General features: G+C 40.1%; 1 protein-coding gene across 2 annotated transcripts in view; it reads left to right on the forward strand.

Annotated features, from left to right (window-relative positions):
- Window positions 1–12,997, forward strand: part of LOC119735028 (myosin heavy chain, striated muscle-like) — a 66,092-nt gene that overhangs the window by 23,876 nt on the left and 29,219 nt on the right. The window contains exons 13-23 of one of the 2 annotated variants that reach the window (XM_038208713.1): window positions 79–228; window positions 470–640; window positions 1,790–1,975; window positions 2,490–2,613; window positions 3,967–4,022; window positions 7,157–7,362; window positions 7,760–7,880; window positions 8,146–8,282; window positions 9,242–9,497; window positions 10,324–10,404; window positions 10,641–10,769. In XM_038208713.1, the coding sequence (XP_038064641.1) occupies window positions 79–228; window positions 470–640; window positions 1,790–1,975; window positions 2,490–2,613; window positions 3,967–4,022; window positions 7,157–7,362; window positions 7,760–7,880; window positions 8,146–8,282; window positions 9,242–9,497; window positions 10,324–10,404; window positions 10,641–10,769 (1,617 nt within the window). Of the gene's footprint in view, window positions 1–78; window positions 229–469; window positions 641–1,789; window positions 1,976–2,489; window positions 2,614–3,966; window positions 4,023–4,758; window positions 4,812–7,156; window positions 7,363–7,759; window positions 7,881–8,145; window positions 8,283–9,241; window positions 9,498–10,323; window positions 10,405–10,640; window positions 10,770–12,997 lie in introns of both variants that reach the window. The other variant, XM_038208714.1, reaches the window with a different exon arrangement.

The following is a 12,997-nucleotide window of genomic DNA, read 5'->3' on the forward strand; positions in this document are numbered from 1 at the left end:
TATAGAATTTGTCCTGATCCTCCAAGGCATGTGTGACTATTACTGAGTGCCATTTTCTCAATGCATTCTTATTTTCAGGTGGCCTACTCTGTAGGTGCCTTGTGCAAGGCCATCTACGACCGTATGTTCCGCTCCCTTGTTCACCGTGTCAACAAAACTCTGGATACCAAGGCAACTAAACAGTACTTCATTGGTGTCTTGGACATTGCCGGATTTGAGATCTTCGAGGTGGGTAAACTTGAACAAATTGTTGAATGAAACTTTTGAAGAGTGAAGTTCAGACAATTTCTTTGTTTCTTTTTTGGGGGGAGGAGGGCAGGTAGATTTTGTTTTGGAAGGGAACAACCCCTTCAGGTTTAAGTTTGGCCTGTGTATTACTGTATAATTCCTTTACCCACTTGAGTGAGATTCCAGGTATTCACAGTTTCATTATTGTGAGGTAACACAGCTTTTTTCGTTGTCTGAACAGTTCAACTCCTTTGAGCAGATCTGCATCAACCTGACAAATGAGAAGCTGCAGCAGTTCTTCAACCACCACATGTTTGTCCTTGAGCAGGAGGAGTACAAGCGTGAAGGCATCCAGTGGGATTTCATTGACTTTGGTCTAGACCTGCAGGACACCATCACTCTCATTGAAGGAGTGAGTATATGGCCATTGATGCTGCAGGACACTGTAATACTGACCATTCAACTATAGGAATTCTGTGCAGGATCAGTTGTTGGCTCTGTAGTGCCTATTCACAAGAGCCAGTATATGGGATACATGGTATTCATACACTGGTTCTGTAAGCATATGGCACAAATTACACTCGCCTAATTTGTCTTTGCGCATTGTGAACCAAATACATGTATATCAGCTCAAAATGGCATCTATTATAGATGACCAGCCCATACATCAGCTCAAATATAGAGTAAATAAATTGCACAGGGGTGCTGTGGTCCAGTGGTTACGGTGTTCGACTCGTGTGCCGTGGTACATGGGTTCGAATCCTGACCGTGGGAACATGGTGCTTGTGCTCTTAAGCAAGGCACTTTACCATTATTGCTTCGTCCTTCGGATGGGACGTAAAGCCGTAGGTCCCATGTGTTGTGTAATGCACGTTAAAGAACCCAGTAACTTATCGCTAAGAGAAGGGTTTGCCCCGGTGTTTCTGGCAGTGGCTGCAAAATGCGCCACAGCACCTTGTAAACCCTTATCAACCCTTATCAAGGTAATGGGTCTCGTATTTCTCATAGACTTCATTTACCTGTCTTTAATAATAGACATAATTTCCAGCCCCTTGGGTACCCAATTGTTGGTAGATACGTGCGCTATATAAGACTCTGGTATTAATACAGATCATTATAACAAACGGCTAATTTACCATGTTCACTGAGTATGTTTGTAGAACCCACAATGTTCAAAGTTGTGGTCTATCTTGGTTTATTCCTTTTCAATCTGAAATTGGCACCTGCTGAAGACTACAAGCCCACATATTGACTCAGCACAAATATTGCTGTTTTAATTCCATCTAATTTAAAGATAACCAACTCTGTATTCAAAACTCTGTATTGCATCCAAATTTAAAAAGTTAGGTTTGTTAAAAAAAAAATCATATTGCTGTTAATTCTTAAGTTTACAAAGTGGTCAAATTTTCTACCTAATTCAGAAAGATGTGTGTATAACAATTGAAGATGGTGACATATTTATGAAGAGGTGTGTATAACAATTGAAGATGGTGACATATTTATGAAGAAGAAATCAACTCCTGCCTTTGTCGCTCATCTGCCTTCCTTATCCCTTTGCCAGCCCATGGGTGTCTTCATGGTCTTGGAGGAGGAATGCATGTTCCCCAAGGCCACTGACAAGACCTTCTTGGAAAAACTGATCAAGAACAACGCTGACAAGCCTGCTGTCTTTGGCACACCCGGTGTTGGTAGCAAGAAGAAGAGCGGAGCCGAGTACCACTTTGAAATCCACCACTATGCCGGCACTGTGAGTATCCCCCCCCCCCCAAAAAAAAAATAACACTGAAAATCCAGGTAATCTAAAAATCAGTACACGCAGCGGTCACTTCGCGGCAACATATTGCAGTCAGGCAAGATGGCGTCGTTCGGTCACCCCCAACAGTACTTTCTTTGCCGGTGAGGGGGTACTTGTGAACCGAGTGGATAGATAGATAGATAGTTCATTCAGTTGATAAAGTGTCACCTCAATTCTTTTTCTGAAGTACCGTTAGAAATGTGTTGGCATAAAACTGGAAAATGGTTTGCTTGAATAGGAAGAAGAAAATGTTTGGTATAGAATTAAAAGGATGGGGCTGACTGACACTCTAAGTTACATGGCATTTCATTTGATGTTTCCTTGTAACATAAGCATCTAAGAAAGTTTATCATTTGGAGAGTGAACTTGGGAAGGCACAGATTGATAGCGATTATCATTAAAAAGAAACCTGTTTTCATGGCCTTGAATCACTGAAGTCACACCAATTCATTGATCCATGTGTTAGGTGGGCTACAACGTGGATTTCTGGCTGGACAAGAACAAGGATCCCCTGAATGAGGCCGTTGTGGAACTCTTCCGCAAATCAACCATGGTGCTTCTTCACACCCTCTTTGCTGAAATTGCCACAGGTAACACTTCAAATTAATTCTCCCCCCTCCAAAAAAAAACACCAGCAACATTTGGACTTAACTCAATAGTAGGCACAACTGATGGGTTCAAATGTCAATATTGCCTCGACTCACCTCCGAATGACGTCTAAACACGCTAATCCCTCATGTCTTTTGTATACACACACAATTTACGCTCCAGTGCACACCCTGGGGTGTCGAAACATATGAGGTTTTGTCAAGAAATATCCGATACAAATACTGTTGAAATGACTCTTGCGAATCAGTAATTGTGGCATTCGGCTGTAGATCAGAAGTTGGCTGGAAAATGTTGCCTTTGGCGAAAATTGAAATCTTTGGCAACAATTATCCTGGCACCAAGTGGTTAAAACATTTCCTGGTGAACTCTGCAACCTATGTGAGAGATCCATTGCACAGGCATTGTGACATGCTGCACAATGACCACCAGCTTGATGAGAAGTACCCCTTCTGAAATCTGAATGTTGGGAGCTCTGCAATGGTCACCTTTCTAAACTCTTGTCTGCACCCATAGGCCATGTCAAGTTCATTTCTAAAATTGCGTGTGTTTAGATCAGGTGATGCTGGTCAAACCAGTCTGTAAAACAAATTGATGTTGCACTTTGCGGGATGTTGAAACACACTGGCTGTATAACTCAACCGACAGGCATTACATCAGTAGATGACATTGTCTATAGGCCTCACTGCCAACCATGTCTCCGAAAATGACTCAACCTTGAATTGTGTTTAGTCCTCTGGACAAACCTTGAAACCTTGACTGGTTCAACAACCTCACTTGAGTTGATTGGTTTCCTGTTTGTTGGAGGTTTGTTTCTAAAGACTATTTCATTGGGAATCACCAGGCGCGGATCCAGAGGGGGGTTCTGACTCAATGTTTTAAAAATAATGTGAACTCCCCCCCAGTCTGACACCCAAAATGTTTTTTTGACAATTATGCTGATAATAATATCTGCCTGTGCACAAACTTAGGTCAGAGCCAGCTGGTTTCGGAGGGTATTTGTACATTAGTCTGTGATATAGTGTTGATGATCGTCGGATTTGAACAGCGCACCCATTACAAGTATGGTACGAGCCCCCCCCCCACCCCCCCCCCCCCCCCCCCCCACCTATTGAAATTATGGAGGCCAAGTGTCTGGAGAAAAAATCTGTCTACATTTTAGCATCGACCTGCTGTTTAAACCTATTTTATATCTCCCGGACACTGTTGGAGTTAAGACTGGCTAGCAAGAATGATCATTTGTCTGTACCTGAGTTTTATTATCTATGTTAACATCACAATGTATTTTTTTTTGCGTTTTTCCCCTTCTTTCTTGTGTTAATTTTGACCCCCAATAGCCGGAGGTGGCCGTAAGAAGGGCGGTTCTTTCCAGACCGTATCTGCTCTTCACAGGGTATGGTATTCCTGACAGTCATATAATGTTTGGACTGGTCAGCACTCAGCACGTGGCCTGCAAATCTACCTTCCCTCACTGGCTTCTTGATTAGTGCATCAACTCGCTGCATCTCTGTCTCTCGCTCTCTCTGGTTGCCTGAAGCTATCCCCAACCAGATTTCAGATGTCAAGCCTCAGACATTCGCATTCGCAAACAATCCTATTTGCAGCAAATAAGATCATCAATAATATTTCGTTTGATAAGAGAATTTCAGAAAAGTACCCATTTTGAAGCAATGCGGCAAATCTTTTTAGGTTCATAACTGTTTGTATCAAGGGTCTAAAGGCTACATCTGACTTTTGGAACAATGGGGCACTCACCCTTACATGGGAGGTATTTTCACAGAGCTGTTTAGCAGAATTTTTTGCCTGGTATAATTTTTTTGGAAATGTGTATCATATTTTGTGTTTGAAAACAGTTACACTGTCCAAAATGTAACAGTAGAATGCAGTACACCATGCAACTAGGAGCATGCTATTTGGGGAAAGTGATTGCTTGCTCTAGGCTTCAAAAGAATTTTACGATTATTTTTGTTTATCAATTTCACTAAGCTAAAAGTTGCTGCTTCAGCTCTGAGAGATAACTCCCCCTCCCCACACCCCAAACCTGCTAGGCTGCACTACTACCAATGAATGGCTAAAGCTGACTCTGGTGTCTTGCTTGTTGTACCATCTTCCTTATTCTGTATATGCAGGAGGAGGAGCGGGCAGGAAGCAGGCTATCAAGACAATTAGCGGTTCCCACAGGGTTTGCATGAGCTGCATTGGCTCCTCTCTCTATCTCTCTCTTGCATGCTACCAAATTTGCTTTATATTTGTTTTTTTTTAAAGGGCAGTGCTTGCTCCTTTGTTTGATTTTGAATCATGCATGCATTTTGTGCTTGTCCACTGTGGCTATACTTCTAGAAATAGATAATACCAATTAAACATGCTCTTTCTCAAGGACTTTTCAAGTTAGCTGTTTTTCTCAAATTAAACTACTCGGTGAAACAAAGAAATAATATGTCTCTGGCAAATTTCATAATTTGTTTTCTCCATCTATTAACAAATTTACTAATTTGATTCGAAAAAGAAGGTTTTTATTATATAGAAATGAGACTTAGAATTTAAAATCTCACTGTATCAGTGGACCCCCTCCCCAAACAAAAATAAAAAGAAAAAAATTATACCTCATGCATTACTGCACATAGTACGATTTTTCCCCACATTTTTGGAGTGAAGAAATGTTACATTGTTGGGATGTTTTCCCTATCCATGAGTGTTTCCATAGCATTCACTACACATGTTAATATTTCATTGCACTGAACCTTCGCCTTTTTCATTTGTTGTGTAATGTTTCATACTTTTGCTTTTAATTGAAGTTCATCTAATGGTTGATGTTTGTGGTCATTTAAAAAAATAAATTGTAGGGTTGGTTTTGCTGCACAAAACTTGAGAAAAAATACATGAAAACCCAACCTTATGTTCTGGCCAGTGTTAATCAGCATAAAAAACTTTAGCTTGATCAGAAACCTCAATGCTAGTCAACTAATGTCTAATTAAAATGCTTTTAAAAAAATGCATGATGAAGCAGTACCAAATGCATAAAAACGCTTTGCATGGAATTGCGGACTGTTGCAAAAATGCCCCTAAACTGTCGAGCTTCATTGCAGAATTTGTGATGATCACTCCATGCCATCCTTTTAAAAATATCGGATTTTTTTCCTGAGCTTTAGCCTTCAAGGAATCAGCTTCAGATATCTTTCAGTATTCGTTCGTGTCCATGAGATGGAATGTTGCGTCGGGGTGTAAATCAAAATAGGTTTTTGCCCTTCACCGGCGTATAAACACTGTACACTCAGTGTGTTAGCTCCCAGTGAAAGTTGGAAAAAATCACTCGAGTCCCACCCGAGTGATTTTTTTCAACGTTCACTTTGGAGGCAACACACTGAGTATACAGTGTTTATACATCAGTGAAGGGCAAAACCTAATTTGATTCTTTCATGTGTTCTTCATTTTTCAAAAAATCATTTGTCATTCATAGATTTGTAGTGCCTTTGAGGGAGTTTTGTTGTAAAACAAGATTTTTGTGGAACAGTTGAACAAGACAGTTTATATCTCAAAATGGAATTTTCATTCAGAAAAGAGCTTTCTAAAAAAAACAGTGTGTTAACGTGTATGGTGGGCTATCAGCCTGTGTATACTCAGGACTGTTATGCCCCAATGAAATAATAATTTAGCTGCATTTTGGACTTGCTTCTAAGGAGATGAGGCAGCAAAATTCATTCATTCCTCATAAGCTGGCTTCACGTCGACCCACTGCTTGCGCCACAACGGAACTGTCAAGCAAAACAACTTTGCTCAGGTCACAAAACTGAGAAATCGTGTGATTGTCGCAGAACACGTCGCAGAAGTTGAAATTTTTCTACTCTTGCAAGTGTTGATTTTTTTATTTAGCGCCGACTGATGCTGATCATCTCAATATCGTTGCAGTTGCACTCAGGTCACAAACAATCGGCGACTGAGTTGTTCCTGACGGTTGTAGCTCAGGCGCAGCTTCATCCTGAAAAGTCAGTCGCCGTCTGATCTGTGTCATTGCAAGGTCGACCTGAGGCTGGCTTTATTGACAACCCTAGCAAAATGCAAGCATTTGATGATCCTGACATGGAATGTTTTTCTGTGTTGCCAGTTACAAGTGCAACTATAGTTAAGGACTGATCTGTTTCACAAAGATGATGTTTTACACTATGCTGTTGTTGAACTTATACATTTTTGCCGAGAGAATGGCATTCATTCATACTTGCTGTTCAATTTCATAAAGGCAAGACGCAGACTAAGCCAATGTCAACTGCATTACTATTGAAGCTTCCTGGTTAAGAGAATTTGAACATAACATGCCCAACGGACAAAAGGAACAACATTATAATTTACATCACATGTAGCCAAAACCAAGAGAACTGTTGTTCTTATTGTGAAATCAGTAGAAAGTCAAGCTCAAGGCTACATATCATGCAGTATGAGCTTGGTTGGTCTGTTGCCACTCTTGAACCACCTACACTCCACCTGTGGACCCATTCCAACATTTATCCCACTCCTGCCACCACTTCCTCACAGGAACAACTGAACCGTCTGCTGGCAACCCTAATGAACACCAAGCCTCACTTTGTACGCTGCATCATCCCCAATGAGAACAAGAAGCCAGGTGTCATTGATGCCCGCCTGGTACTTCACCAACTGGCCTGTAACGGTGTGCTGGAAGGCATCCGTATCTGCCGCAAGGGATTCCCCAACAGGATGCCTTTCTCTGACTTCAAGCAGAGGTGAGTCTGAGAACGTAGGTCTTATGATGCATTACACAATCTTCAGAATCTCATGTGCAGTGAATGGCCCATCAGGATGCCTTTTTCTGCCTTCAAACAGAGGTTGGTGTAAGAATCTAGGTCCAGTGATGCATGTCAAATTGGGTGACATTGTTCCTATTTTGACAGTTAGGGATGTCAGGCTTCTCCATGGGGGGAACCTTGGCTTACAAGTATAAATATATGCTCAAAATTACCTGTTCCAGCTGGAAATGCAGTGCATTACTAACATGAAAGCTACTTCCATCTTGCTGTCCTATAGGCAGGGTTCATTCAACATGTTCATGTACATTTTGCTTGAATTAAAGGCATTCAAAAATCTTACTAATTCTGCTTTTTGGTCTTGTTTTTGTCACAGATACATGATCTTGGCTCCTAGCTCTGTACCCCAAGGTTTCATGGATAGCCGCAAGGCTTGTGATCTACTGCTCAAGTCTTTGGATCTGGAAGCCAACGAGTACCGCATGGGTCACACCAAGGTCAGTTGAAAATAATTGGGTTCTTATCAAGGGAAAGAAATATCTGTTTAATTCCATGGTTTTGCTTGTCTAGTATCATGGTATGCAAGGTGCATGAGGAGCCCTCAACTGCAAGTTGACTTAATTGGGTAGTTTTTGCTGAATTGTTGCTTTAAGCCAATTATCCAAGTAAAGGCAGTTATCCAAGTAAGGAACAAGTATCTAACTTGCATTCTTTTTTTCAGCTCTTATGGCTCCCTTTTGTCTTCATTTGTCCTGTCTACAGGTGTTTTTCCGTGCTGGTGTTCTTGGTCAGCTTGAGGACATGCGTGATACCCGCCTGTCCAGAATCCTCTCCCTCCTACAAGCTGTCTGTCGTGGCTACCTCATGCGAAGAATCTACAAGAAAATCTTGGACCAGAGGTAAGTGCAACAATTTAGCATCTTATAACCACTCCGGTACCCCCAGTGTAAATCTTTTTATTTTTTGAGGTCTGATGAGAAAAAAATTCACTTGTATTAAAATATATTGCTTTATCTTTTTAGATGTAAACAACAATGATACATGAGTGTACATTAATTTTTCTCACTGTTGTCAGGCGGATGGATCTGTCCTTTATGTAACTGTCTGATGTCATCCATTGATTATGGATGAGATATTAAACACCACTAATAGACAACGTGAATGAATAGCCTTGACTGAGTTTTCACAGCTGAACATCTGTGAATAAAGATCAGCATGCATGCTTGTCCCAAATACACAGTACACTATGTCAGATCATGTTATCAAGTTCATCACAAACACTGCCCTGTGTAACTGTCTGTGTAAATCAAAGCTCTTCTAAAGAAATAACACAGGTAGAGTTGAAATTTTTAAAGCCATTAAAGCAATACGCAACAAATTGCAGTAAATCAAACCCACAACCTTCTGACATAATTGTAATTGACTTTATCATAAGACAGTATCACCTGTCAAATCACAAGTCAAATCACGTGTTAAGTCACAGGTACCGCATCCTTGAAGTCGAGTCCATCATAAGTCCTCACAAGTCCCCACAAGTCCATCGCAAGTCAGTCGCATGTATTATCTACCCTCATATCAAGTCACAAGCTATTCAAATGAACTTTGACAAAGACATACCTTTATTAGTGGTCGTCTGTTCCTTGTGACTGGACTTGTGAATTGCCTTGTGAAGGACTTGTGATGTTACCAGTGAAAGATTTGTGATAGACTCAAGTGCATTACTGAGGTATCATGGGATGAAAAGGAAATACCTTGGTCATACTTGAGATTTGATGACTTGAAATTGACTGGTGATGAACAAGGCATCTCAGGGTGATGTGTTGGACCTCATCATGTTTCTCATGCTTTCTCTCCTCAGAGTTGGTCTAGCTGTCCTTCAGCGTAACATCCGCAAGTACCTGGTCCTGCGTAATTGGGGTTGGTGGCGCCTGTACACCAAGGTCAAGCCGCTGCTGAACGTGGCCCGTGCCGAGGATGAGATGAAAGCCATGGATGAAGAACTGCAGAAGGCCAAGGATAAGGCCCTGAAGGAGGAGAAAGAGAGAAAACTACTGGAAGATAAGAATTCGGAGCTCATGAAAGAGAAGAATGACATGTTCATGCAGCTGCAGCAGGTAAGATATTAGTTGTAAAGGTGGGATGGAGTATAAGAAAGAAACAAATGAGGCTACAAAAGCCCAATTGAAGCAAAATGGACATTGTACAAGCAGGCCTGCTACAGTGTAGTAGGAGAGAAGAACTGAAAATAGAAGAGTTAAACTCAGGAAGGAAAAGAGTCTTCACTTTACAAAGCTAAACAGAAGGAAAGGAGGAAGGTCTTGATGTCAAAGGAACTAATTCCTTTGGCTCTTTAAGGACTTCAGAATCTGATAATTCTAAGCTCGATTGTAGGAGGTAGTCACAGAAGGTATTGTAGAGGATTATAGTTCAGGAATGAACCTGCAAAGTTAGGAATTGAAAGGGCGAGGTTAAAGGGACATTACAGCCAAGAACGTGCCCAATTGGGCTACAAAACGCATTTTAAACAAAATGATATTTATTGGAAAGAACATTTAAAAGTGGGATTTAAATGTCCAAACAGCCATCCTTAAAAATCGATCTGTTCGGTGCTAGTCATGAATCCTGCCGCACAGTGGTTCGCTTCTGCAGACGTGTTAGAAACAACATGTATCAGTGCTGTGTGTATTATGTGACACACACAGTACGGTACATTGAATAGACACGGCTTGAAATATGTATGCGTATGCCACAAAATGCCGATGTAAACAATCAGGGTTTTTTTCAGCTTTTTGCAGGAATGGGGAGACATAAGGTTAGTTTCCTTTCAACCAGATCTTTGAAATAAGATAAGTAAAAAATCCAAAACATGAAATTTTCGGGTATTTCAGGCCTTAATGCCCCTTTAAAGGACCTACATATTTCCTTGTGATCATTTAACAGGAACAAGATAATGCTGCTGACATTGAGGAGAAGCTGTCCAAGGTCATGAGCCAACGCGTTGACATGGAAACTCAACTTGCTGTAAGTACCATTCACAAGAGCCATCGCAAGTCTTAAACTCCTTACCGTGGCAAGAAATAAACTTGTCAATTGCTCAGCCGCTTTCTGTTGACGTCCTCAACCGCACAAATGTGATGAAATCTAAACTGTGTATATTTCTGGCACAGAATTACCTTTAATTTTTTGCCCTTCTTGTTTTACTTTGTAACCTTCTCTCCTATTTTGTCCACCCCATCCAATCTCTCTACCACCTTCAGGAGCTTCAAGCCCGTCTGGAGGATGAAGAAGATTCAAACGCAGATGTCAGCGCATCCAAGCGCAAGCTGGAGACGGAGTGCGGGGAACTCAAGAAGGACATTGAGGACTTGGAGATCACCTTGGCTAAGGTACTGATGCACTTGAACCATCTTGCCGTGTGTATCCTGCTAGGTGGGGCTGCTGTGTCCTCGTGTTCATTAACAGTCACAGACAAGATCAGAGCAACATATTTCATCTTTGCAAAACAGTCATAGACATTTGTGTATGTTACAGACAGCATGTGAGCAGCACTGAGCAAGTGCTTGTAAAATTGAATCAGTGAAAGGTCAAACCCAACTTCAATTTGCATCTACCTGCCACAGACATGAGGTTGGAATTGATCATTGTGTGGGGATGCTAAACAATCTTTGAAATCTCCTTGCTTTTTGTAATATCTGGGCAAGGTTACTATGGCATTGAATGAAAAGAGGAATGAAATGCAAAATGAAAATCCTCATAGCTACAAAGAAATCATCTGTTCCTTTCTCAGTGGCAAATTTTATAGTTTTTAAATTATCCTATAATTACAAACTATGGATAGTAAATTGAATTGATTTTAGAATTTATTTAAAAAACAAACCTCACACTTGAATCTGTTTCATTCATTTTGAAAAATATGTTTTTATTGTGTTGCAGATAATGACAGTGATACACAGAAAAATAACAAATTTAGTTGCTCTGATTTAAAATGTTGATTAAAAAAACTTTTAAAACAAAATATTTATCTAAAGAACATTTAAAAAAGGATATGTCTGTGACTGCGAACATGGGTCATTGTAGCCTAGCCATGCATGGCATTGATGCTCCCCAGTTGCCGTGGTGATTTGGCTGAATCAGGCTGAATGATGGGCTGAACAGGAAATGACCTCATGGTGGTGCTTCTTTCCATCACATCCATTTTTCCCCATCTTTCCATCTTTTCATCTGAGTGTGAGTGTGTGTTTGCAGTGGATATGTAAATTTAAAAACAAACTAAAAACACTTTATGGTTGGAACATGTAAGGTTGTTGCATTATAGTCTGATGAGATTGGCTATTAGAATAATTTCAAATTTGAAAAACAGTTTCCCTACGGAATATTACTTCTGGAAATAGATTTTTTTTTTTAAATTAAAAAAAATTATTCGGTCGCCTATTTGGCGACAAATGTGTTGAAATTTGACAGCGCAAAAGGAATAGTATTCTTTCAAGGAACTGATTTTGCTGAAAGTAAAGCAAAGTTTTGCTGAGGTGGGGATAATGAGAACCAGTCTCATATTTACATATCCACCTAGCATCATTGCATGTCTTGTCTCCTGACTGTCCCCTTCCGTCATGTGTGGTATACATTCATATTGTTTTCACCAAACACTTGCTGACACAATTTCCATTCTAACATTGCAAGTTGACAAGTATCCTGATGACCCCATAACCTTTTGCCAAATACACCAATCAGTGACACTACCAGGTTTAAATAACTTACAAACCATAATTCTGTTACGGTTGAAGTCCCTGTCAACCTGATGTAAACCAGGTTAAAAAAAACCTGAACTCTTTCAATACAGACTGATAACTTGTAATCCTGAGAATTTATACATTTTTCAAAAAGACTTAAAAAGCATTGATTAGTTTGTTTGATTAAAAAACTGGTTATGATAGTAAGTTGATAGCAAAATTTTTAGGGTTATGAACTAATCCTTGTTTAAGGAAGAAGCCAAGACTTAACAAATAAATAAAGCAACTGAAGTGTAAAAAATTGATATGTTAATTCCCAAACAATACCTGCAAAAAGTGCAGCAGTAGTTTCGCTTAAGTCAAGTTACAATACCAAACAATAGCTGCGCGTATCCTAAACAAGACCAACAGTAGAGCCCCGTTACCCAGAATGAATAACCAAGTTGAGGAAAACTGAGCATCTGTAAACCTTTTAGCTTTCTGTTAACATGAAATGTCCATCAGACAAAGCTTCACCTATACCCCAACTATCCTTCTAACAATCTACATCAACCTAGCTTTGCTTGAAGCTTAAAATGTTTTTATCCAAACCACAATGCTCAATCTATCCCTATAACCAAAATAAAGGAAACTAACTGCTGTAAAAGGTGGCATGAAAACATACTTGAAGAAAACATTGAGCGCAAATCATGCAAGATAACACAGAGCTTATCGAAATGAAAGCTGTTTAATATTGGCATGATATTACTGTTGCTTTACAGAAAGTGCCTGACTATTTATGGTGTTTGCATCTGACTTACTAAAATAGTCAATAATTTTTTCCAACATCTTAAAATATATTGCTGTAAAATAATGTCAGATATGAACATTGTTATATTTCATAA

This window comes from Patiria miniata, unplaced genomic scaffold (genome assembly GCF_015706575.1).
Source record: "Patiria miniata isolate m_02_andy unplaced genomic scaffold, ASM1570657v1 HiC_scaffold_28, whole genome shotgun sequence".
NCBI classification, from domain to species: Eukaryota; Metazoa; Echinodermata; class Asteroidea; order Valvatida; family Asterinidae; genus Patiria; species Patiria miniata.